Source organism: Equus caballus, chromosome 7 (assembly GCF_041296265.1).
Source record: "Equus caballus isolate H_3958 breed thoroughbred chromosome 7, TB-T2T, whole genome shotgun sequence".
In the NCBI taxonomy this organism is placed as follows: domain Eukaryota; kingdom Metazoa; phylum Chordata; class Mammalia; order Perissodactyla; family Equidae; genus Equus; species Equus caballus.
In genome coordinates, this window is record NC_091690.1 from 16628656 (window position 1) to 16653362 (window position 24707).

General features: G+C 36.4%; 1 protein-coding gene across 1 annotated transcript in view; it reads right to left on the minus strand.

The window, feature by feature from the left end:
- The window catches only part of GUCY1A2 (guanylate cyclase 1 soluble subunit alpha 2), a 275698-nt gene that overhangs the window by 21118 nt on the left and 229873 nt on the right, over positions 1 to 24707 (minus strand). The window contains exon 7 of the mRNA XM_023644737.2: positions 6025 to 6179. Within this exon, the coding sequence (XP_023500505.1) occupies positions 6025 to 6179 (155 nt within the window). The remainder of the gene's footprint in view (positions 1 to 6024; positions 6180 to 24707) is intronic.

The window sequence follows — 24707 nt, forward strand, 5'->3', positions numbered from 1 at the left end:
GCTCTCACAAATAGGATTACTGCCCTTGTAAGAGCCACAAGAGAGCTTGCTTCCTCTCTCTCTTTCTGCTACATGAGGATACAAGGAAAAGTCAGCCGTCTGCGAGCCACAAGAGAGCTCTCACCAGAACCCGGTCATGCTGGCACACGATCTCAAACTCCCAGCCTCCACAACTGTGAGGAATATATTTCTGTTCTCTGTAAGCCACCCACTCTATGGCACTTTGTTAAAGCAGCATGAAATGACTAGGACAGTCCTATAGCAGGTTTCTCTCTTCAGGAATCTCTATCTTTAGTTCCAGTAAAAATCTTTTAGAAGCCATCTTGCAAAAGTCCTTTTCTTCCTCAGATTTTTTTTACATAATTGATACCTTAAAAAAAATTCTCAAAGATTAGGAAGTTTAAGTAGGATTGGGGCTATGGTTCTAGGCAGTTTTAGCCCTTAGATTTTTCCTTCATTGTAGGCAGGATAACCACCTCCTCCTACCCGTGCCACTAAAACAAGAACAAACAAAACTCTCCCTGTCACAATCCTGGGAACCTGTGAATATGTTAGGTTATATGGTGAAGATGAATTCAGGTTGCAGAAGGAATTACAGTCGCTAACCAGCTGACTTTAAAATAAGAAAATTATCCTGGATTATTCAATGGACCCAATGCAATCACAAGAGTCCTTAAAAATAGAAGAGGGAGGAAGAAGAGTCAGAAACAGAAATGCGCCAATGGAAGCAGCCTCAGAGAGACGCAATATTACTGGCTTTATGACGGAGGAAAGAAGCCATGAGCCTAAGAACGCAGGTGGCCTCTAGAAGCTGGGAAAGGCAAGAAAACAGACTATCTCCTAGAACGTCCAGAAAAAAATGCAGCCCTGATAACACCTTGATTTTAGCCTAGTGAGATCCATATCAGACTTCTGTCCTACAGAACTGTAAGACAATAAATTTATGTCATTAAAGCTGAAAAGTCTGTGATAACCTAATCAACATACATGTAATTTTGTATCTCTGCTTAAAATGAGGATTTGCCAAGAAAATAGCCAGTTTTTAATCACATAACTGTGACTTAGTCATCAGTAAGATGCCTTTGCTAATAAAAACTTGTAGGAATAGGCTGACTCCTAGCTCAGTTCTGAGTCATAGCTCAAAATGCCGTTGGCCAAATTACCAAACCCACTGTTTTCTTTGGGACTGCCAGATGAGGTCTGTAACCCAACCATCATACATCATTCAGCATGGCTAAACTTATAAAATACGAGAATCAAGTGCAGGAGTAAGATAGCCTATTTCTTCATGGAAAGAACAGGATGAAGCGATAAATGAATGTCAACTATGTTTAAGTTTTAGGAGCTTTATAAACATCATATTTAATCCTAACAATTATCTTCTGAAATAGGTACCAATTTTAAAGATGAGAAAACTGAACCCAAAGAAATTTAATTGCTAAATTTCACACAAACAATAAGTTTTAAAGCCTGGATTCCACCCTAGGCACTCTGATTCTGGAGCTCGTGCACTTAACCACACTCCCCTGTCCTGTTCTATTACACATCCCTCCACATGACAGCAGTGCTTAGAAAGCAACTTGGTCTTAACAGAAGAAGGAGCTTTTCACAGTGAGTGAAAAATAGGCATTCTGAAAAGTCCAGAAGTAGACCAATTGTAACATGAGAAAAGCAGAAATGTTTAAAGTTCAAGTAAACTCTCATATCAAAGTAACTAAAGAGTCTTTCTACATTTTTAGTTTGCACGTAGCAAGGAAATACAATTAATTCTGCTCAGGCGAATCATACAATCATTCGTGCCATTTCAAAATTTGCTGAAGCTGTCCTTAATATAAGCAATTATTTCAGTTTCACAGATGAGTAGCACGACGTTAAAAGACAATTGTTTGTAATGTGTGCATTATTTTTACATTTGAATGAGTGAGAACAAAGATGGGTCTAAACATCACATTTATTGGAGAAAAATGAAAACATCAAACATGGAAAATTTAAAACTTATTAAAGATTTCTTTTTGCCCAGAAATGGAACTAGCAATAAAGTGCTCTAGATGAAGAGGAAATAACCCTTGGGCATTACTGCATGCAACAAGGCAACTCACACACTAAATCGAAAAAAATGAAGACTATCATATTAAAGTTATAGCCTTGATTTCAAAATCTTTATTCCTTATGTCCAAATAAATTTTGAGATAAACAACATCTGATAATTTCAATTCTAGTAACCTATAGGAAACTCAACTATTTATATCATATGAAATGAAAAGTAGTCTAACTTATGTAACGACAGGTAAGTAATGTTCACAGCAACACATTCTGTAATAATTAAAAATTCAAAAAAAAGACCTAAGTGTTCATCAGTAGAGGAATAGATAAATAAAAATTAAAATATGGTGTAGTCATAAACTGGAATCTTGTATAGCAATTAAAATGAGGAGCTTGAGCTGTATGTCTCAACATGGATAGATGTTAAAAATGTGAAATTAAAGAAAATTGAGCAAGTTTCATACAGCAAAATATCACTTAAGCAAATTAAAACAAAATGAAATTCTATCGTTTACGGATATTTTTGAAAAAGATAATGTATAAACACACCAAAATTATTAGGGTATTTGTCACAATGAAAGGGAGAAAAATTCCAAAGGAAATGTTTTATTTATTTTTATTAAATAATATCTGAAGCAAATATAATAAAGTATTAAGCCAGTAGTGAGATCATGAGTATTATATTATTCCTTTTAATTTTTAGTACTTCAAAATATTTATAGAAGTGTCTTTTTGAATTCAACTATTTAAATATTTCAGGCAAAATGTATTTGGAATGAATTATTTAGAAAATTATTTCCATTTACCATAACATCTAAACCACTCTCTCAAAGGATAATCATATAGTCTTACTAAAGATAAACTGAACATAAATCTCTATGAAGATTTCAAGATAACAATATTGGATATTCTACAGGATTTAATTTAGGAAAAATAGCTGGAAATTTCAAGCTCTCATGAGCTTCATACTCAATTTTGTTTCACAGATTCCTATTTGTTCTAAAAAAGTGCAATTTTGACTCCTTGTGAAGAATGTCCCTGAGAAGTCAATCTTAACATTTCACTTTGAGCATCCTGGGAAAAGGGAGGTACATTCTGCACTTATGGTTCCACAAATTACCCGTGCAGTGAGGAATAGAATGATTATTATATATGGCTGAACTGTATAGATTGGCGTGGACAAAACTAACAGAAAGTACTTAGGCACAAACAGATCCAGAATCTGAAAACCTAGTCATACTGGGATCATATACCTAAATTTAATTTTCTAGAAATTTACTAGGAACCAAGGTTTTTACTAGCCCAGGTTAAAATGGATGTCAAAGGTCATCAAGTTCAACCACTGTACTGAAGCGTGGGAAGTCAAGTTGAACCAGCAAATGGTTGGGACTCTGGGGTCTCAGTAATCCGCTGCCCGTCTGTCAAGGAAATGGGGATAAGATTACCTGCTCTCAGTCACTGGATTGCTGCCCCTCCACCCTCTCATCTGTTCTCCTTTCCACAACCTTGATGACCTCTTCAAAGTACAAATCTGGTCAAGTTACTCCACTGCTTAAAACTCTTCAATGTCCTTCATCACTCTTAGGGTTAAGTTGAAATCCCTTAACAGGACTCACCAGCTTTGGCTGGTCTGACTTCAGTTTCTCTCTCCATCCTTATTTTAGCCCACCCCCTTTCTTGTTCTAACACTCTAACCAGGGTTTCTTCACCTCAGCATTAGTCTGTCGTAATTGACTGTCTACTTGGGCATATCTACCGTCTAGTCTGTGGAGATCACATTATGCTGTTTATAGTGGTAACATCAGTGCCTATCACAGTGCTTGGATTATAGTAGGTGCTCAATAAACATTTGCTGAAAGAAGGGAAGGAGGGAGGAACAAGGGAAAGAGGGAGAAAAAGGGTTATTTTGAGGAGAGTCTAAATGCAAAAATATTTTTATAAAGTAATAATAGGAATTATATGATTTGGAGTCAATTAGAGAAAGTAGGTTTTAGAATCTATCCACATGGCAGCTCAATGTGTCTATCTATGCCTCCACTTGATTTTGGGGGGAGAGGCAGACAATTACAGAACAAAATGTTTCAAAGCTTGCAGAGGTCAAAATGATACAATCCTTCAGACTTTGTTCATCACCAAGGTTCTTTAAAAACTCAATTAATGTGAAAAAAATTACAAAAACTCAGAGACAGCACCCAAATGCACAGACCCCGTGTGGATGGCAGGGTTTGTTTTATTGATCACGTGTCAACAAAGCCAGCTACATCTATGATGCCTAAGCTCAGGGCATGAACTCCTCACAGAGTTGATCCATTCTTTATGCAACATTTTTTAAAATGGAGTTTCCACAGCAGATATAAATCTACACTAAGTCACACAAACATGGAACCTAAGTATTAGCACCATGATGGGAAAAATCATAACCATGGTAAATGGATGGAGGTGAGGTGGTTGATCTTCAGGAACTTTTCCTCACCCTGGGGTCTAGAGCACAAAGTGTCAGAATCACTGATCTAGAGAAGTTTCCAAAACTCAATTTAATATGAAAATTATTGTCAGATCATCTGTATTTTGCCCAGAATTGTGTTAGGAAAATTGGGAGAAATTTAAAAGAGGCAAAATCCTCTATCAATACCCTAAAAATGATAAGTAGTTCTTAAGCATCTTTCTTTTGATTTTATATTTGTAATTTCAGTCCTCTTTCTTATCTGCTCCTCAGGAATGTAGAAATACTTGTAACTCATTTAAAAGACTTCAACTTCCTTCTACATAGATGTGGTATCAACAGGTTCAGAGTACCACCATTTTGTTTATTATGATAATCAACTTTTGTTATCTATCTACTCAAACTTTCTGCTTCAGGTATTTTTTATAGCTATGTTAATAAAAAAATCAATTGTCACTATTTCCACTTTAAAGTTTTACAAGATGAATTCTAAGTTATCTAAATCTTGGCACTAATTAAATAGCTTGAACCCCAATGCACAGCATAAAGTTAAAGTCTAACACGTAGGAGATATCCATACTGTATTCTTAATTTAGAGAAGTCCATCTTATCAATGCATTTATTCATTAATTCAATAAATATTTACAGAGTGCTTATTATGGCTAAACATTTTTTTGTAAATTCTAGGGATATAATGATGAGCCAAAACAGACATGGTCCTTGCCCATATGGAGCTTAATATCTAGTGGGTGAGACTACAGCTACCAGGCACAGAACAATGATGAATTTAGCTGTCAAAAATGTGTAGAGTTGGGGGGCTGGCCCCGTGGCCGAGCGGTTAAGTTCACGCGCTCCGCTGCAGGCGGCCCAGTGTTTCGTTGGTTCGAATCCTGGGCGCGGATATGGCACTGCTCATCAAACCACGCTGAGGCAGTATCCCACATGCCACAACTGGAAGGACCCACAATGAAGAATATACAACTATGCACCAGGGGGCTTTGGGGAGAAAAAGGAAAAAAATAAAATCTTTAAAAAAAAGAAAATGTGTAGAGCTGTCAAATATGACCTTTAAGATAGAGTTCGAAGTTTCACTCTGTACCCAGTATATATTTAACTTTAGAGAGTATTTATATTCATTATTCAAAAGAATACAAACAGACAAACCGTCTTTTCTATCTTATTCCTTTGATTTTTATAAACATTGAGTAACATTCTGAAAATACTAGGATTTCTACTGTAATGCAGACCCTTAACATTTGCCTTCCTGTATTTTAAACAGGTATTCCTCAGGACAGAGTCTGTGGGAAAATGACAAACGTGTATTTACCTCTCAGTCAAATCCCAAGTTTTCCATGCACTGTCTCAGGGTGCAAATAAAAATTTGTGTCACAATTGCTATCTTTCAGACTGGATGGATCTACTCAGATTAATATTTTAGAGAATGACAGGATTGAGAAAAAGAATAGGGTCTCACAAATGACAGGATATTAGCTCAAGGTAATGCCAAAGACAGGGGGAGGAGGCCAGAGAGCACTTACTGGTAAGTGGTTGGGCTGACATTGATGCGCCGAGGGTGACTTCCTGATTCAAATTTGCTTGCCAGAGTGACATTATTTCCAAACAGGCAATATCGTGGCATTCTCACCCCAACAACTCCAGCCAGCACAGAACCCGAGTGAATGCCTATCCTCATCTAAAAAGAAATAAAAAAGAAAAAGGATATTTTCATTTGGTATGCAACTATTTTTAATGAGAGGTAGTGTTAATAATGTAAACCATTAAACTATGAACTCCTCAAAGACTGGGACTGGGTCTTGGTCATTTTTATGAGCCCAATATGTGGACCATTATAGTGCCAATGAACATGGTGTTTGGCATCCTTGTGGAATAAATGAATGAATGGATTAATTATAGGAAAAAAATTATGTTTAATTTGCTACATAAATCTGGTTATAAGTTAAATCAGGTTTCATTTGTATGTAATATGCTCTAATACATGGAAAATGTATTATTCTCCCTCCAGTTATCTTCACACAAAACCCTATTTTTCCCTTCATAACATTAAACACAATTATAAGTTAAATATTTATATTTCTGTTTATTTTGCTTAAATGATGTATTTTCCCATGAGAGAAGGATCTGTATCTATTTCCTTACTGCTGAATATTCAGCTCTTAGTACTTTACCTACAGCAAAGCAGGCACTCAATGGTAAGTGATGAATGTTGAATAAATTGCCTAAATTCCCTAATATACAATCAGAATGGCATTATAGAGAATTCAACCTTTGAGTTAATCAAGAAGTGTCAGCTAAAAATCCTGAAGAGTAAACTAAGCACTGTGTATTTTACTCTGAGAATTGCATAAATATTAGTCTGGTCCATGCCTTGAAGGAGCCCTCAGCATAAGGTTGATATACACTTAAATGTGATTACACTAATGAAGTTGTGTCCACATGGTCTACATCAAAATAACTGAAGCTAATGGTGACCAAGTGAGAGATGATATCTTTAGGTCTAGGAGAATGTGGGTAACTCTGGGAGAGAGAGTAGATCTGCCCCAAGATGCCTACTAGGTAAGCAAAGTGTCACCCCTTTACTACCATGCATGCTGTTGCTGCTACAGTTGTGAAGACAAAAAGTCACTCTGAGACTAATCCTTGTCATAGAACTGGAAACTTCTGTATATATCAACCCATAATAAGATAGGTTAAAACCAATGTGATCCAGCTATAGCTCCTAACAACCTCTTTACTTACTTTTTAAAAACTGATTCTAAAATTTATTTGGAAATTCAATATGTTAGAAAGAGCCAAGTTACATTTGAGGAATAAGAAAAAAAAGTTGGAATCTTCACCCTACAAGACATCAAGTCTTAGTATAAACACATCCAATTAGTACATAGATATCATAACATTGCTGCCTAGATGGAGAAATAGACTAACAGAATGGATAGCCCAGAAAGAAAGATGACAGATATATAATAGAGTTGGCATTTCAGATTAGGCATTTCCATTAGGATGCTCTAGGTCAACTGTGTCTTCATGTGGAAAAAAAAATCCAAGTAGATTAAAGATATTAATGTAGAAAGCACAATTTTACAAATAATTGTTTTAATTAAGGTAAAGGTCAATCTGCAGTATCAGCAAAACCCTAAAATATAGACACCTAAAAAGTGTAGACTTTTATTACTCTCTCAGTAGCAATTCCCAGGTGAGTGGTCCAGATTGTCAAGCAGCTCTGTTCCCCTTAGTCAGTCAGGGTTCAGGTCTTCCTCCTCATGTCTTGGCACATATTCCTTGTTAAAAAACTTGAAGCTGAATCATGTTCCACCTCATGATTGGCAAGATAGACAAAAGAAGTCCAAGGTAAGGATCATGAAGTTACCATTTAAGGCGATCTTCATTCCTGTGTGTAGATCCAGATTTACATCTGGTATCATTTTCGTTCTGCCTAAATGACTTCCTTAAACATTTTTTTGTACTCTAGGTCCAATGGTGATGAATTATTTCAGCTTTTGCATGCTTGAAAAAGTGTTTTGCCTCTATATCTGAAAGATATTTTCACTGAGTATAGAATTCTAGATTGACAGGTTTTTTCCCAAGTATTTTAGTGATATTGCTCCATTGTCTCCCCTTTGCATTGTTTCCTATGAGAAATCTGCTGTCATTCTTAACTTAATTCCTCCATCTGTAATATATCTTTTTCTTCTGGCTGCTTTAAGTTTTTCTATTTATTGCTAGTTTTGAAAAATTTAGTTATGGTTTCCCTTGATGTTGTTTTCTTGATGTTTCTTGTATTTGGGGTATGTTGAATCTTTTGGATCTGTGAGTTTCATAGTTTTCATCAAATCTGGAAAATTTGCAGTCATTATTTCTTCAAATATTTTTTCTCTCTCTCTCAGAGATTCCAGTTACATGAACATTAGGATGCTTGAAGTATTTCCACAATTCACTGATGATCTATTCATTTAAAATATTTTTATCTCTGTTTATTTTGAATAATTTCTATTACAATGCCTTCAAACGTATTAATGTTTTCTTTTGTAATGTCAAATCTTTTGTTAATCACATATAATGTATTTTTCATCTCAGACATTGTGATTTTCCTCTCTAGAAGTTCAATTTGGGATTTCTTTTTACCTTTCAGGTATCAAATTAACTTTTGAGCATATGGAATACAATTAAAAAACTCACACTACTCTTGTCTACTAAGTTGAACATCTGTTTCAGTTCTGTATCAAATTTTGATTGATTTTTATCATCATTATGGACCATATTTTTCTGCTTTTCTTCCTGCCTAGTAATTTTTGGTTGGATGTTAGATATCATGAATTTGACTGTGTTGAATCCTGGATATTTTTATATTCTTATAAATATTCTTGAGCTTTGTCTTAGGAAACAGTCGAGTTACTTGGAAACAATTTTTCTTTTCAAGTCTTACTTTTTATGATCCATTAGGTAGGTCTTAAGCAGTGCTTCATGTAGGGCTAATTATTTTTCTTCCCACTACTGAAGCAAAAATCCTCTGAGTACTGTACCCAATGCCCATGACTTATGAGGTTTTCCAGTCTTCCTGATGGGAACAGGCATTTTTTCTAACTCTTCTGTGAGTGCCAGGAACTTTACCCTCTCATCCTATCAAGTGTTTCTCCCCACTGGGCTCAGGTAGTTTTCTCACATACAAACAATAGGTATTTTGCAGAACATACAAGAGGCCCCTTGGAAGTTCTCTGATGATCTTTATGCAACCCTCTCCTTGCTGGTACTCTGTCTATGACCTCTAGCCTCCTTGGTCTCCTCACACTTTCAGCTCCATTTCTTTGACTCTGGGAGTTTCTTGGATGTCTCCTGCTTTGCTCCTCCCTGCACCACAGTCTGGAAGTCTCCCAAGGCAATATGCCAGGAAAACCGCATGTTTCATCTTGTTTCTTATCTCTCAGATCACTGTCTTCTATCATGTAGTATTCAGTGTCATGAAAACTGTTCTTTTGTATATTATGTCAAGATTTTTAATTGTTTAAGACAGGAGTGTAAATCTAGGACTTAATATTCCATATTAGCTGACATCAGAAATGAGATATATTGTTTTTAAGAAAGTAAACTATCTGAACATTTTAGGCCTATTTATGATGAGAGATTATCTATTTGGATTTAAAGGTGATAAAAATGCTGAATGGTAATATCCCTTTTAAATAAGATAAGTGTAAATCACTTTCCTCTAAAATTAGCAAAGCATTTTGCAATATTATCATATTTCTTTGGGTTTCCCTTTGCTTTCAGAAGGCCTATTTATATTAAAGTACCTTGTGCAATACAGGCTTACCTAAAAAATGCCCAGACCTTAGATCCTAAGATTGTCAGTTTGGACCTATGATCACTATAGTGATCTTTTTAAGCAGAAGAAGAGTCGAAGTGAGCATCACGTTGACACCTTTCCCTCGTCTTTACTCTGTGCTTTTTTTCCCAAGAAAAAGACTTCACACCTCACACCAGCTACTTAGAAGGTTTACATAGTTCCACCTCTGCCTTCTTTCAAAAGACCTGAGGCTGGTTTTTGTTTGTTTGTTTTTGTAACCAAATGGTCAGAATGAGAATTATTATAACCTGAAAAATGCTGAAGATAAAAACTCTGAAAACCCTGATATTCTTGAGGAGGCAGATGGAGAAATGGTCATTTAAAAAAAACTTTTATCTCTTAGAAGGCCACCTAATCATAGACAAGAATATCCACAAAAAATAGCACAGATTCACTGTCACTGTCACTACCTTATCATGGAACAGGACTCAGAGAATTATTTAAGCTTGGAAGTCAGGAGATACCATTGGGAACTTACAAGCTGAATCATCAGACTCCATTTTCTTTTGAGAACTTAGTGAGATTTCTCAGGAATTGTTGCCTATATAAAGAACTCACTGATTGCCTCATTCAGAATATGCCAAGAGCATCTAGACAAAGTAGCAGTTAGCCAAAATAAAGAGATACATTTAACTGTCAATGAAGGATTTAGATTCATTTTGGCAAGATTTAACTTTATTCAAATGGATTAACCAAGCAGTAACATTCGCATCCATCTGGCCAATATGTCCCAGCTAAAGAGGACTGCTTTGCACTAAACCAGTGGTTGTCAACTGGGGCCACTTGCACCCCTCAGTGGACATTTGGGAATGTCTTGAGACGTCTTTATTTCCACAACTTGGATGAGGAGTTGCTACTGACATCTACCCAGTAGTGCTAGAGATTATCAGGACAGCTTCCCAACAATACAGAATTTTCCAGTCCAAAATATCAATAGTGCTGAGGTTGAGAAAACCTGCACTGAATAAACCTCTGGCAACCTATAAATACTTAGTAGACGAATGTATACAATATAATAATAAATGTTTTAATCAGATCAAAGCTTTGATGAATAACACTAGACTTCGCTTCTAAGAGAAAGTTCATGAAAAAAATAGTGTTTGTCCTACAAAAAACGGCAAGTGTCAGAGAGGATGTGGAGAGAAGGGAACTCTCATACACTGGTAGTGGGAATGGAAACTGGTGCAGCCAATATGGAAAACAGTATGGAGATTTCTCAAAATATTAAAAATAGAAATACCAGGGGCCCGGCCCCATGGCTGAGTGGTTAAGTTCATGCGCTCCGCTTTGGCAGCCCAGGGTTTCACCGGTTCGGATCCTGGGCGCAGACATGGCACCACTCATCAGGCCATGCTGAGGTGGTGTCCCACATACCACAACTAGAAGGACCCACAACTAACATATGGAACTATGTACTGGGGGGAATTTGGGGAGAAGAAGTAGGAAAAAAAAGATTGGCAACAGTTGTTAGCTCAGGTGCCAATCTTTAAAAAAGAAAAAGAAAAAGAAAAACCACATGATCCAGCTATCCCATTACTGGGTATTTATCCAAAGAACTTGAAATCAATGATCTAAAGAGACTTATGCTCCCCTAGGTTCATTGCAGCATTATTCACAATAGCCAAGACATGGAAGCAATCCAAGTGCCCTTCTACAGATGAATGGATAAAGAAGATGTGGTATATATACACAATGGGATGCCACTCAGCCATAAAAAAAAAAAGACAAAATCATCCATTTGCAACAACATGGATGGACCTTGAGGAAATGATGTTAAGCAAAATAAGCCAAAGAAAGAAAGACAAATACTATATGATTTCACTTAAATGTGGAAGATAACAAATACATGGATAAAGATAACAGATTAGTGGTTACTAGAGGGGAAGACGGGTGGGCAAAAGGGCTAAAGGGACACATATGTACAGTGATAGTCAAAAATTAGACTATTGGTCGTGAGCACAATGAAATCTATTCAGAAATTGATAATAATGTACACCCCAAATTACACAACATTATAAACCATTATGATCCCAATAAAATTACTGGAAAAACATACTGTTTGTCCTAGGGATTTATTGAAAAACACAATAACTTTAGGATCTATCCTGAGGTTAGGATATCTATTACCAAATCTCCTATGTCTATATGAAATGTATGAAATAACGCAAAAATCTGGGACACATCAAAAGTCCCCAATTATCAAAGGATTTAGTGATTCTCATAATACTCTACTGATTATTTATTAGCCAAGGCACATAAACAACTGCATTTATACAACAGTCCTCCCACAACAATTAAAAATAAGAGGCTTATATAGTTTGACCTCAACTAGCCAAAACTCTCTTTGGTTTAGTAAGGAAGGAATGGTAGGGCTGGTAGGGCAGTATAGATCCATGAGTCCAGTTCCCTCATTTTACATGTAAACTGATGTCCACAGCAGCATAATGAAAACTGCAATTAGTGTTAGGGCCAATTCCAGGCCTTAGGTCACCTGGCTCTGGGTTCTGTGCACTATAAAAAGTGCCCAAGTTGAAATGATGCCACGGGCTGTTCCTACAAGGCCCATCAGACCAAGTCAGACAATAAAAAAAAATCTGACTTAGTCTCGTTTGCCTACTCTATATTCACTTTCCAGTTGAAATGCAGAAAAAATGTTATACATTAATTAAATTCAACATCAGAAAACTTCCACGCCTCTTCCGTCTTCCTGTTCATGCTTCTCCACACTAAATCTTTCCATCTGGTCAACGCACTACTCCCCCGAAAATGCCTGGCATATCCACACTTCTGAGCTTTTACTCATGTTGGCTGCCTCACCTGAAATACCATCCAGACTCTGTACTACATCCTCAGGGTATAAAGGGCACCAAAAGATGTATGTTCCCTGCCTTCCTGGAGTTTTCATTTGATGTAAAAGATAGAGTAGCTAGTAGAAATTATGATAAATGCTAAAAAGTTAAAGTGTAAAAGAGGGCAGAATACAGGCAACAAGGTGTGGGGCTGACCAAGTCTGGGAGATTCATGAAATCTCCCTTGAAAAAGTACCCTTTGAGCTTAGTGCTTAAGGAGGAATGGCTTTGGCTAGGTGGGGAGGAGGGGCACGGCTGTAGTTGGAGAGGTGGGAGGGGAGCATCCAGGTAGAGTAGAAATAATATGCAAAGATCCTAAAGACTAAACAGCTTTGGTATATTTGAGTACTGAAGGAAAGCAAGTCAAGCAAACTGTGGCTTAAAGAAAAAGGAGGAGAGAGGCAGGACATGAGGCGAAAGGAGTATGCCCATCAGATCATACAGAATAAGGTTTCTCAATCTAGCCACTATTGACATTTTGGGTCAGATAATTCCTTTTTGGGGGGAACTGCATTGTGTATTGTAGGATGTTTAGTGTCCCTGGCCTCTGTCTACTAAACACCATTTGTAGATTGAAAGCAGAAATTATGTTTTGGTAGTTTTGTTGCATAGACCAAAAGGTACAAACTTTATATGCAATCCTGGCTCTACCATCTTTTGAATGATAGTAGGCATTCTCTAGCCAATATCACTATGATTTTCTTCAGGCAATTCACTTCTATTCTCAGCCCTGCTGGTTTTGTGTGAGTGATTCCACTTCCAGGTCCAGGAACAGACCCAAACTGGCAAGGGTGTGCCAGTCTCTAAGTGTTAAAAATTAATTTAAGAAAGGAAAGTGATCTAATGTAAGCCAACAAGAGAGTGGATCTCAGAAATTATGTGAGAGCTACAAAAAGAGACCCTCTTTTTCCCCAAGATGGTGTGGTATAGGTTTGTGAACAGTGTATGGTGTTCCAATCAACTACTGGAGCCATTTTGATGCCATGATGGGGGGAGTTGAAGCTGCAGGGAACCACCTTGTGGAGCCTGAGGATAAAGCCAACTCTGTAGGCAAGCCAAAGAGAACAAAAGGGAAGCCAAGTTCATAGGAACATCAGTTTTGCAGCTCTCTCTAGCCTCATGTGCAGCCTGCCCTACCTCTAGGCTTTTCAGTTATTCAAGTCAATGTATTCCTTTAATTATTTATGGCATCTTGTTTATTCTGTCACCTGCAAAAGAAAGGTTCATCTTTCTTTTCACCAGCTATATGAATTTAGTCATGTTAACTAACCTCTCTGAAGTTATTTGTAAGGTAATAATTATAATACCTTCTTGGTGGGGCTGTTAGCAGAATCAAGTGGGATAAATCATAGATCCATAGTAGGCACACAAAAGAATACTAGTTCCCTTCCTACACCACTTGGTAGCCATTGCATCACTTATGGTGTCAAGGACAATGCCACACATCCATTTATAATTCAGCACATAATTTACTAATTCTAGAATGTCTAAGTCAAACTGAAACTATGATTAACATTACGAGTTAGCAAGTTAAAAAAAAACACCAATTTGTGTTGAAATAGTCTTATTTGAGCAAGACAAAATATCCAAATTAAAATAGAAAGTCTATAGAATAAAAAGAAGAAAGACTTCTAGTAGAAAAAGTCAGTTAGTGGTTTACTCATGTTTGCATTTAGGTACTGTTCTTAGATACATATGATTAAGATTTTAAGCGTTGAAAAATCTTTAATTAACTGTTTTAACAGTAAGGAGATTAAAATCATTATTCACAAAGCTAGGCAAGACTGAGGAAAACAAGTACTTAATCCTTTTACTGGTGTTGGTTAACATGTATTTCAAAGTTTTATCATAAATACTCCTTTCACAATAAAATGAGATAAACAAAATTTATTTTCAGGCTTTTTCTGTCATTCTTTTATTAATAACCAATATTTCCCTGACAAGAAATAATCAGTTAATGTTTTAAATTCTGATTTCAAAAGCTCAAGATTCTCAGGAGGAATACAATCAACTCACAGAATCTATGTAGCTTTTACAATTTCTCCTTGTTTCCCCAATGTGCAAGAAAACAGAAATAATTTCTGTGGCTATGCGGCATTTTTCCTTTTATCAGGGGACTCAGCCTCCAGTCTTATGGTGTCAAAATGGCACATTCTCAAGTAACATGCTTGCAGAAGTAGCACTTCGGGCAAAACACCTTCCAGTGTTTATTTTGAACATTACAGAAGTACCATTCATAGATAAATTTCACTCTATATAAAACATTTGACAAAAAAATGGTTCTCATCACTGGTATGGTAACATATAATTTCAGACACAATAAGAAATATAGCAACTTTTATAAAATAAAACACGGTGAAATTTTAAATGATTGGTACTTTGAAGCAGGTGAAAATGAGTTTGTAGTCTTGCTTTCGTTTTTTTGATGGGGAAAGATAGAACCCTAGAAAAGATGATTGGCAGGACATGCCTGGAATCTTATGGTGCACAGCACTGAAGACAATATCAGAGACTGCTAAGGAGGTACAGCAATATGGCTCAACTTCACCACTACTTCTTACAGGGCTCTAATTAATGTGTATGTGATTATTTAAATGCATTTGATACCTAATATTAGAATTAAATTTGACCCAACTAGTAGAAGTGTTCTTATGAAGGCCTATAAACTAAATCTGAAATTTACCTTTGTGCAGAAAAAAATGCTTTAAGAATTGTTTTTCAAAGTAATAAATTGATTTAAATCAATTAGGATACTTAAGTTAAATATATATGTATTTAGAAATAACCAGCATATAATTTAGCAATTGACAAACCTATCATTTTTTGCTAGAAATATGGACAGTTGGTATACCATTTAACAACATAGTGCTATACTTTAAACACATATGGAACTTCTTCTTATAATAAAGAGTAACAGAAGAATTAAAAGATGATTAAGTTATTTAAGGAATTTAAGAACGTGATTGATACTATTTTCTATCAGCATTTGATTTTCATTCTGATATGTAGAAAAGAAGTAGAAACGCTTTTCCGACATCCAATCTTTGGCTATCTAACCAATGATCCTAAAGAAATACTTATTCTACTAATTACATCTATAACATCAATCAAATCATTCTGTGATATCTCACTTAATGTATTAAATACATCTCTATTGTTTAATTGCACAGCTTGAAATCTACTTCTTACTAATATCATAAAGTCTTTCCTTGTTAATGGCTTCATTTTTAACAGACAAAGTCTGCTAATTGCTAAAGCTTCTTAGAAGTTTCTATTTTGAGACTACCACTAGAAAATATTGCTACCAACTCAGTAATTCTGTTAACTGATGGAAATAATTTCCTATCAAAATGCAGATCTTAACAACAGATAATCTGGAACAAATTTCTAGTACAAAAGAAATTTTACAATATTGTGGATTCAAAAAAATAACAAAAAAATCTTAAATATGTAGAAATGGAATCCTTTGAAAAGGGATAAAGGGATTTAGGAAAGAATTCTAATAGTATGAAGTCTGTATTTATCAATTTATGAATTGATTCATCTAAACTATCAAAATTTATTTATTTATTTGAATCTTATTCTCAAGAGCAAGGACCAAAGCCAACCAACAGAACAACTTCCCTTTCAACAAAAGTATCTCTAAATTTGAGTCCTTTTAATAGCAACCTGGGAGATTCATAGTTTCAAAGAATAGAAAATAACCTCCAGTCTTTCATCTCTCAAAGGAAATGTAAACTGCAAAATGTGGGGACTCGTTTGTCTTTCACCCATCCTTTCCCTTTTTTCCCTTCCCATCCTTTCCTTTCACATCCCTTTCTCTCCTCTGAAGGTTATTGCATAGCAATTCAGTCTCAAACACTTGCTAGGCATTGCGGATGATACAAAGGAGAGAAAGGCTTTATTCTCTTCAAGGATCTTGAAATCTTACACAGTTAAAGAAAGACAGAGATCTTATTCCTTAAGAAAAAATATACACGTGATCAATTCAGATTGCCTCCAAAATTTTAGACATTAAAATTACTATTTTATAAAAATAAAACTTGCAAATATATGATTTTCCATTTACAGACTACTTAAAAAAAGAAAACTACCTCTATGAGAAAACGGCATATATTATAATGATGTCCATGCTTACTGTTGATAACTGAATTTCTTTAGGGAAAATTTAGTTCATTTGATGTCTCAAAAATTCTATATTTCAGACAGAAAACAATGCATTTGATACATATGTAAGCAAAAAAAGACAAAGAATTTAAAAATGAGTTTTATTTTAAACATTAATAATTATTATGCTCTTTTGTAAGTCATACCTTTCTTCATTTATATTTTAAGAATATCGTAGACAAGTTTACCCTCCAGAATAAAAGTGCAGTAACAAAATTAGACTCTGGAATTACAATGTAGAACTCTTGGCTACACATTAGAATCAACTAGGGAGTTTTAAAATTGCTGTTTTAGATCCCACTTCCAGAGATTTTTGATTTAACGAGTCTGGAATGAGGTGGGCATTGGGACTTTTAAGCCTCTCTGGAGTTTCTAATGTGCCTCCAACATTGAGAACCACAACTGTAGGACATCATTTAAGTTTCACAGATATATTTACAAATTATAGATACTGCAGGAGTCAAGTAGTTTACATAGTTCTACTCTTTCCCAGCAAATGGTTTTAGCCAGTATTGCTTAAATTCCTTCACATGCATGCAAACATATATACTACCTTTCAATTTCAAGAAGGAAACACAATATTCCATTCTGCTCCCAGGAGATACGATATTCCTGTATATCTCTTGAAGACATTTTTTTTTGCTAAGGAAGATTTACCTTCAGCTAACATCTGTTGTCAATCTTCCTCATTTTTTGCTGAGGAAGATTGACCCTGAGTTAACACTTTCTGTCAGTCTCCCTCTATTTTGTATGCGAGCTTCTGCCAAAACACGGCCACTGATAGATGAGTGGTGTAGGTCCATGCCCAGGAACCAAACCCAGGCCACCAAAGTGGAGCATACTGAACTTAACCACTAGGCCACTGGGGCTGGCTCTTGAAGACTTTTAAAAGCAATAAAAAAAGAATATTTAATTAAAGTATTAGCAAATAGGGTAGAATTGTAAGTACTCCTCAGACTTAATACATTTCAGTTGTTGGAGACAGAAGTTTCCCTGAGATTTCAGAACATCTGTTTTTGGGTGGGTAGCAATCTAGGGTCATCTATAGCATTTAATATAGTCTCTCATGCCTAGGCAATGGGACTGCAAAGAAAAACTTCTTCATCTTGGACTGTTGGTCATTAGAGGAGCCCTAGCAACAACATGGAGGCTGGGATGGAAGGCATCTTAGGCTTATGGATGCTGAAAGGGGTGTTCTCTCTTTGGAAGTCGTCACGGGCTTCAGAGTCTGACCTTTCACTTATTTGCTGTATGGTCCTGGGCAAATTACTTCTCTAATACTCATCATCTATAATAATAATGTGTACCATCTTGGGCTGTACATAATAAGCATTCACTCATATCCAATATGAAACATTATGATTATTAACTTATACCAGGAAAATAATGGTCAATTTTATTTATCTTCTCATAGTGTAAGGACTGGGAAATTTTCTGATTCACACAACTTATTCCACAGATGTGGGAACTGAAGCACAAAGGGTAAATGGCCTGCTGAACCATACAATCAGTAAGGATAAGAGTCCAAATGGAAACAATTCTTATGGCTTCTACTGAACTGGTCCTTCTATCAGAACATCTTGGCAGTTTTCTTTGTTAATCTTCTTTTTTTCCATTATTAAAGATGAAAAATGAATACTGATAAATTATGTTTGTACAAACCTCCATAAAATCTGTTTCAATAGTTACATAGCATTATCAAAGAAACAGAACAAGGGAAAGCATTTTTTGAAAAATTTTTTTTAAAGATTTCAAAAAATAACAGAGAGCTACAATAAAATTCAAATATACAAAACATCAAATGTAAATCAAACTGTCAAAACCAAGCCCAAGGAGACATGACTACTAAATGTAATATGGTATCTTAGATGGATGGGATCTTGGAACAGAAAAGGATATTAGAGAAAAACTGAGGAAATCTGAATGAAGTATAGACTTTAGTTAATAATAATGTATCCATATCAGTTCCTTAATTATAACAATAGTATCATCCCACTGTTTGGGGAAAACTGGATGTGGGATATTTGGACATTCTTTGTACTATCTTTGCAATTCTGAAAAATCTAAAACTGTTATAAAATAAAAAATTTATTTAAAAATGTAAATCATATGTTCCTCCACTAATAAAGAGACAATTTTACAAATGTTTCTTATCTTTAGAAATGTTTCTTGTTTTTAAATCTAGACAGTAACAGCTAACTCAAGGGATTGCGATGTAGAATAAAAGAACGTGCAACAGAAAAAAAAATAATAATTTACAAAACTTAGAAAAAATTGAACTAATTGATCAACCAACCAAATGGCAATAACAACCCTAAATCCTTTGATACATACCCTAATCCTGTTGTATAGTACTGTTGTTACCAACATTTATTCCATTTGGGCATTAGATGGCACTCATGCTCATTTTACTCAGTAGGTTGGCTCCTTAATATCAGCAATAGATCTCAACTGGACACGGGTCTGGAAGATCTTGCCCAATATTAATTTTAGGGGTAAATTGTGAAAACAAAGTTAATCCCGTAATAAGGTTTAAATAAACCCTGGGTTGGGTGGCAAAATTCAAACAATGAACAAAAGTGGAAATTAAGAAATCATTAAGCAGGATTCATAAATCCCAAGGGGTCCAATGATAGACTTCAAAGCATCCACAGATCCTTTGAAGTTGTGCGTGTATGTTGCATCCATAGTGCTTATCAGCTTTCCAAAGGAGTCCATGGATTCTACAATATTTGAGAACGATTACTTTAATATCCCTTTCAGTTTCAAATCATTTCTACATCTTCAACATCTACTGCTGAATTTTACATTCAGTACACAATATTGAAAAGTTTGTTGAAGGAATAAGTGAACTGAAGAGAAGAATGAATGAAAGGAAATTCTATGCTGGATACAAATGCCACTCTTTCCTTCCTTTAAATACTTGCAGCACTGTATTTTTACCACTCAAGTCATTGGATACTCATTCATCTTTGCATCCCTCATCAATATTTGCAAACTAAGAATGAAAAGCACCTTTAAAAGAGGTGAATAAATGGTTTTATACCCAATCCTGCCTCTGTTTGTCACATTAGTCCAATAAGTGATAAAGTAACATCATCCTAGACCTTATAAAATTTTATCTTTGGATCCTCCCAAATGTGGCTAAAAATTAGAAGAAACTAGTTAATGGCTGCAAAAAAGAAAATAAAAAGCTTAGCAACTGGGGCTAAAATCACTACTCAAAACTGAAAATTGTGCTTCTAGTGCTGCTTCAGTCCAGCTGTGACATTTTTATTTTGATTGTATTCTCTAGTACAAAATAAAAGAAGAATAGATTCTCATGAATCAATGAGTCCATGGACTAGAATAAGTCATCTGTAGGGCTCTGCTTTTAACCTGGGCTTTGAGAAAAAGCTCTGATGTTTGAAATGAAAGGCTTTGCAGTATTTATTTGTAATTAGCATGCCATTGATTGCATCCAAGCAAATGAAAGAAAAGAGTGGGAAACTTTCCTCATCAAAAAGGGAACTTGGTAAATGAAGGACCTACACAAAATAGTCATCTAAGTGAATTTTATTTTTATGACTTTAAAGGTAGTCGGTGACAGATATTCGCATGTTTAATCAAGTGCCCGAATCCCCAGTGACTATCTAAATGACAGCAGTGGGGGGCTGGCCCCGTGGCCGAGTGGTTAAGTTCGCGCGCTCCACTGCAGGCAGCCCAGAGTTTCGTTGGTTCGAATCCTGGGCACGGACATGGCACCGCTCATCAAACCACGCTGAGGCAGCGTCCCACATGCCACAACTAGAAGGACCCACAACGAAGAATATACAACTATGTACCGGGGGGATTTGGGGAGAAAAAGGAAAAAATAAAATCTTAAAAAAAAAAAAATGACAGCAGTGGACCCCAGCCCATTGCATCAGATCGTTTCCACCTGCCTTTTATATAGCTATGCATGGAGTGTGGAGTACGTTCAGGGGGAAAAGCCGAACAAAAGCAAATCTTACGTTGTCTGATTCTCATTTTTTCAATAGGTAGGCAGGGACAGACCATTGGTTTCCAGCATTATAAGGCCTTTTGATGTGATTCTGAAAGCCATGAGGCTCCATCATGTCTATCTTGCTTATTGTGATAACTCTGCATCTTTTCACAGTGCCTGGCATGTAAACAGGTGATTGATAAATATGTATGTATTAGGTAAACAAGCAAAACCTAAGTAGTGCATTGGCAGATTATATTTCTGATTTACAATACTAATGTGGGCTACAGGATGGAAAATGACTTTAGATTTATGGCTGAGCAAGAAAGACTAAAGGCTAAAAGAGTTCTTAGTGAAATTTGAGTGGTAATGTTGATGGAAAGGAAGAGACTTATTAGAGAGCTTTGTGGGTGGCCAATTGACCAGACTTGGTGACTGAGTGGATGTAAAGAATAAAAGAAAGAGAGTTATAAAGGAAAATGCCCTGGGTTAGTGTGTTGGGTGTCATGGATTGACAAAAGGGCTACAGGAGAAAGAATAAGTTCCTTCGGGTGGGATGAGATGGTGGGAGATTGCGAGTTAATTATTATTATTATTATTTTTGGTGAGGAAGATTGGCCTTGAGCTAACATCTGTGCCAATCTTCCTCCATTTTTTCATATGTGGGACACCACCACAGCAAGGCTTGATGAGCAGTATGTAGGTCTGTGTCCAGGATCTGAACCTGTGAACCCCAGGTCACTGAAATGGAGAGTGCGAACTTAACCACTATGCCATGGGGCCTGGCCCCTTGTGAGTTAATTTTCAATGAGAGTTAAATGTGAGTAAAATTTGAATTGGGAGATATCAGCTTTGAAATGGTTCTTGAAGTCTTGGCTGTGGCAGACTTACTAGAGTGTGCAACATGGGGAAAAAAAGAGAGCTGGGAGAATAATTTTGAAGAACATGAATATTTGAAAGAATCACAAGCAAAGTAAAACCAAGGATCGGAAGCCAGGTCAAGAGTCTGAAATTTTAGAGCAGAGAGTAAGGGGGTACAAGTCAGAGCAAAATGGAGGAACAAAATCAGGAAGTGTGAGATGCACGAGAAGTCAAGTGATAAAGTTTGAGGCCATGGGAAAAAGGAGACCTTGATAGTAAAGCAAATCTGCTCAGACAAGAGTCAGCCTGAGGTCTGGAGAAAGAAGAAAATGGTTAAGAAGGACATCCATGTTGTAGGGAGCAGAGTTAGGGGCCCATCCTGACAATGGGAGACCAAATTCAATAGCTGTCCTGAGAGAGGCAGCCCATCGTGAGAGCTGCCCTGCTCAGAGTCCCCTGAACCAGGCTCATCAAATCTGACAAACAATCCAGCCACTGGCCTTTTTCCACATCTGCAAGATGAGAACATGCAATGGATGACGTGACCTTCTCCGTTAGACGACCTTAGTCTCTTGATCTTGGAAGAAAACCACAGACACTCTTAATTTCTTAAGCCTCTGAAGAATTTTCAATCTACTAAACACTAAGCACTAAGGTCACATTTTTGAATTGTTCCTTTGCCCCAGTCATTTTAAAAGAATTCAACAAGAAGAAAAAAATCCTAACACTTATGGAAAAAAATATCATGGATTTCTTAAAAATATAAAGAAAAACAATTTATATTCAGAAATTAGACTTTGTACACTGAAATCACTTAGGAAGTGTCCTGCCGATTGTACCTCCTAAATCTCTCTCTAATTGGCCTCTCTTCCATTCCCACTGTTCCTAACTTAGCTGGGGCTTTCATTCTCTTACCTGGACTATCACACTAATCTCCTAACTTGTCTGCCTGTATCTAGCCTAGTTAACTCTTCAATCTTCCAATACAAAGCTCCCAGATGGTACTTTCCAAAACATCCTAAGACAGTCATCCGAATAGGTTTCTCCCCAATTAGAATCTCTCACTGGCTCCTAACTTCCCACTGAATAATATACAGATCCCTTTGCAAAGAATTCTTTTTTTTGTTTTGTTTTCTGGTGAGGAAGATTGGCCCTGAGCTAACATCTGTTGCCAATCTTCCTCTTATTGCTTGAGAAAGATTCGCCCTGAGCTAACATCTGTTGCCAATCTTCCTCTTTTTGCTTGAGAAAGATTCGCCCTGGGCTAACATCTGTTCCCAATCTTCCTCTTTTTGCTTGAGGAAGATTGTCGGTGTGCTAACATCTGTGCCAATCTTCCTCTATTTTATTTGGGATGTCACCACAGCATGGCCTGATGAGCAGTGCTAGGTCTGCACCGGGGATCCGAACCTGCGAACCCTGGAGCCACCCAAGCAGAGTGCGCGAACTTAACCACTACACCACAGGGCCGGCCCCTGGAATTCATAATTCTTAATGACCTGGCTCCTTGAGAATGGCCCGTTTCATCTGACACTCCTCTTGCCTTTATAATTTTTGTTCTTAAAACACTATGTGCCTTGTAGCCTTCTAAATTAACTGAATAATTTCACACTTCTGGGCTTTTGTACATGCTATTTCTTCTGCCTGTATTGTCCTCTCTACCTTAATTACCTGGCAAATTCCTACTCAATCTATTAATCTCCAACATTCGCTTTAAGTTCCCTCTTAATAAAGACTTCCCTGCCTTCCTGCCCTCCCTGCTCCCACCCTTCACCAGCCACAGTTTATCACCCCATCATCCCTGCTATCTTGGTTTCTTGCACATTCCTCTTTTTAGCATGTATGAATAATAGTAGACTCTTGAAATTCTACTGAAGAGATGAAGAGGACATCTCTTTGGAAATCGAAATAAATCTTTGGGGATCCCTAAATTCACAATGTGACAGCATCAAATAATTTCTCCCCAAAATATTTATGTAAGGATGGGACAGAACACAAGCCATGTGGGCATGCATATGGTGAACACTAATCTAAGCTCACTGACTAGCTCCCTGTCCAAGCCTTGCAGCTTGGGTGATTTAAAGACATGTCTAGGAGGAAATATTATTTACTATGTATAACTACTCTGGGCTCATTTGTGAATAGTTGAATCTGAGAATGTAAATTTTATAAATACCAAGGATCAATATTGTGACACTTACTTGTTTATACATTTGCCACTCCATCTAAATCTACATTCCGTGAGAGAAGCAACTATGTCTATCTACCTTTGTGTGAGAAACAGTAGATGTTCAAGAAATGTTAATTGAATAAATGAACCAGATATCTGAAATTCAATTGCAATGTTTAAATGATCACAAAATGCTCATTCCCTTCCTCTTTGCTTTTGAGAAGAATGACATTGCGACATCTTTCTACTTATAAAAGTATGATTGCTAGCGAAAAAAGATTTACTTCATTCAGTATTGATTTATTTCACTTATTTATTCATTCACACACCAAATAATTGTTGAGTTCCTAATATGTGCTACACATTGTTCTATATGTTGAGGATATACAAATAAATATAATAGATGAGGTTTCTGCTTTTATGGTGTTTACACTCTAATGGAAACACACAAATAAATAAAAATCCCGTACCACCACAAATTCATATTTTTTTAAAAAGCCTCTTTGTTCTTTTTAAAATCTGGCAAGGAGTTAGATATGGGGTCTGAAATTAGGGAGGGAGAAGTGGTGGGCCCTGCTCTTTGTTGCTGCCACTAGACAATACAAACTCTGAGCTTTGCAATTTCAGATTTCGAAGATTTTTCAGATCCTTGCAGTGTTCCTGACCTGTTTGTATAAAAAGTATCACCAATTGAATGACCAAAATAATTTTTCATTTCTGCGGGCTGGTTGCATGACTTTGCAAATGAGCCAATTTGCCAGGAAACTAAGAGGTATATTTTAAAAGGTCTCGCTTTTGTCGTAGGGACAATGTCTTAGCTGAGAAAAGTAAAGGGAAAAAATATAAAGCCATTT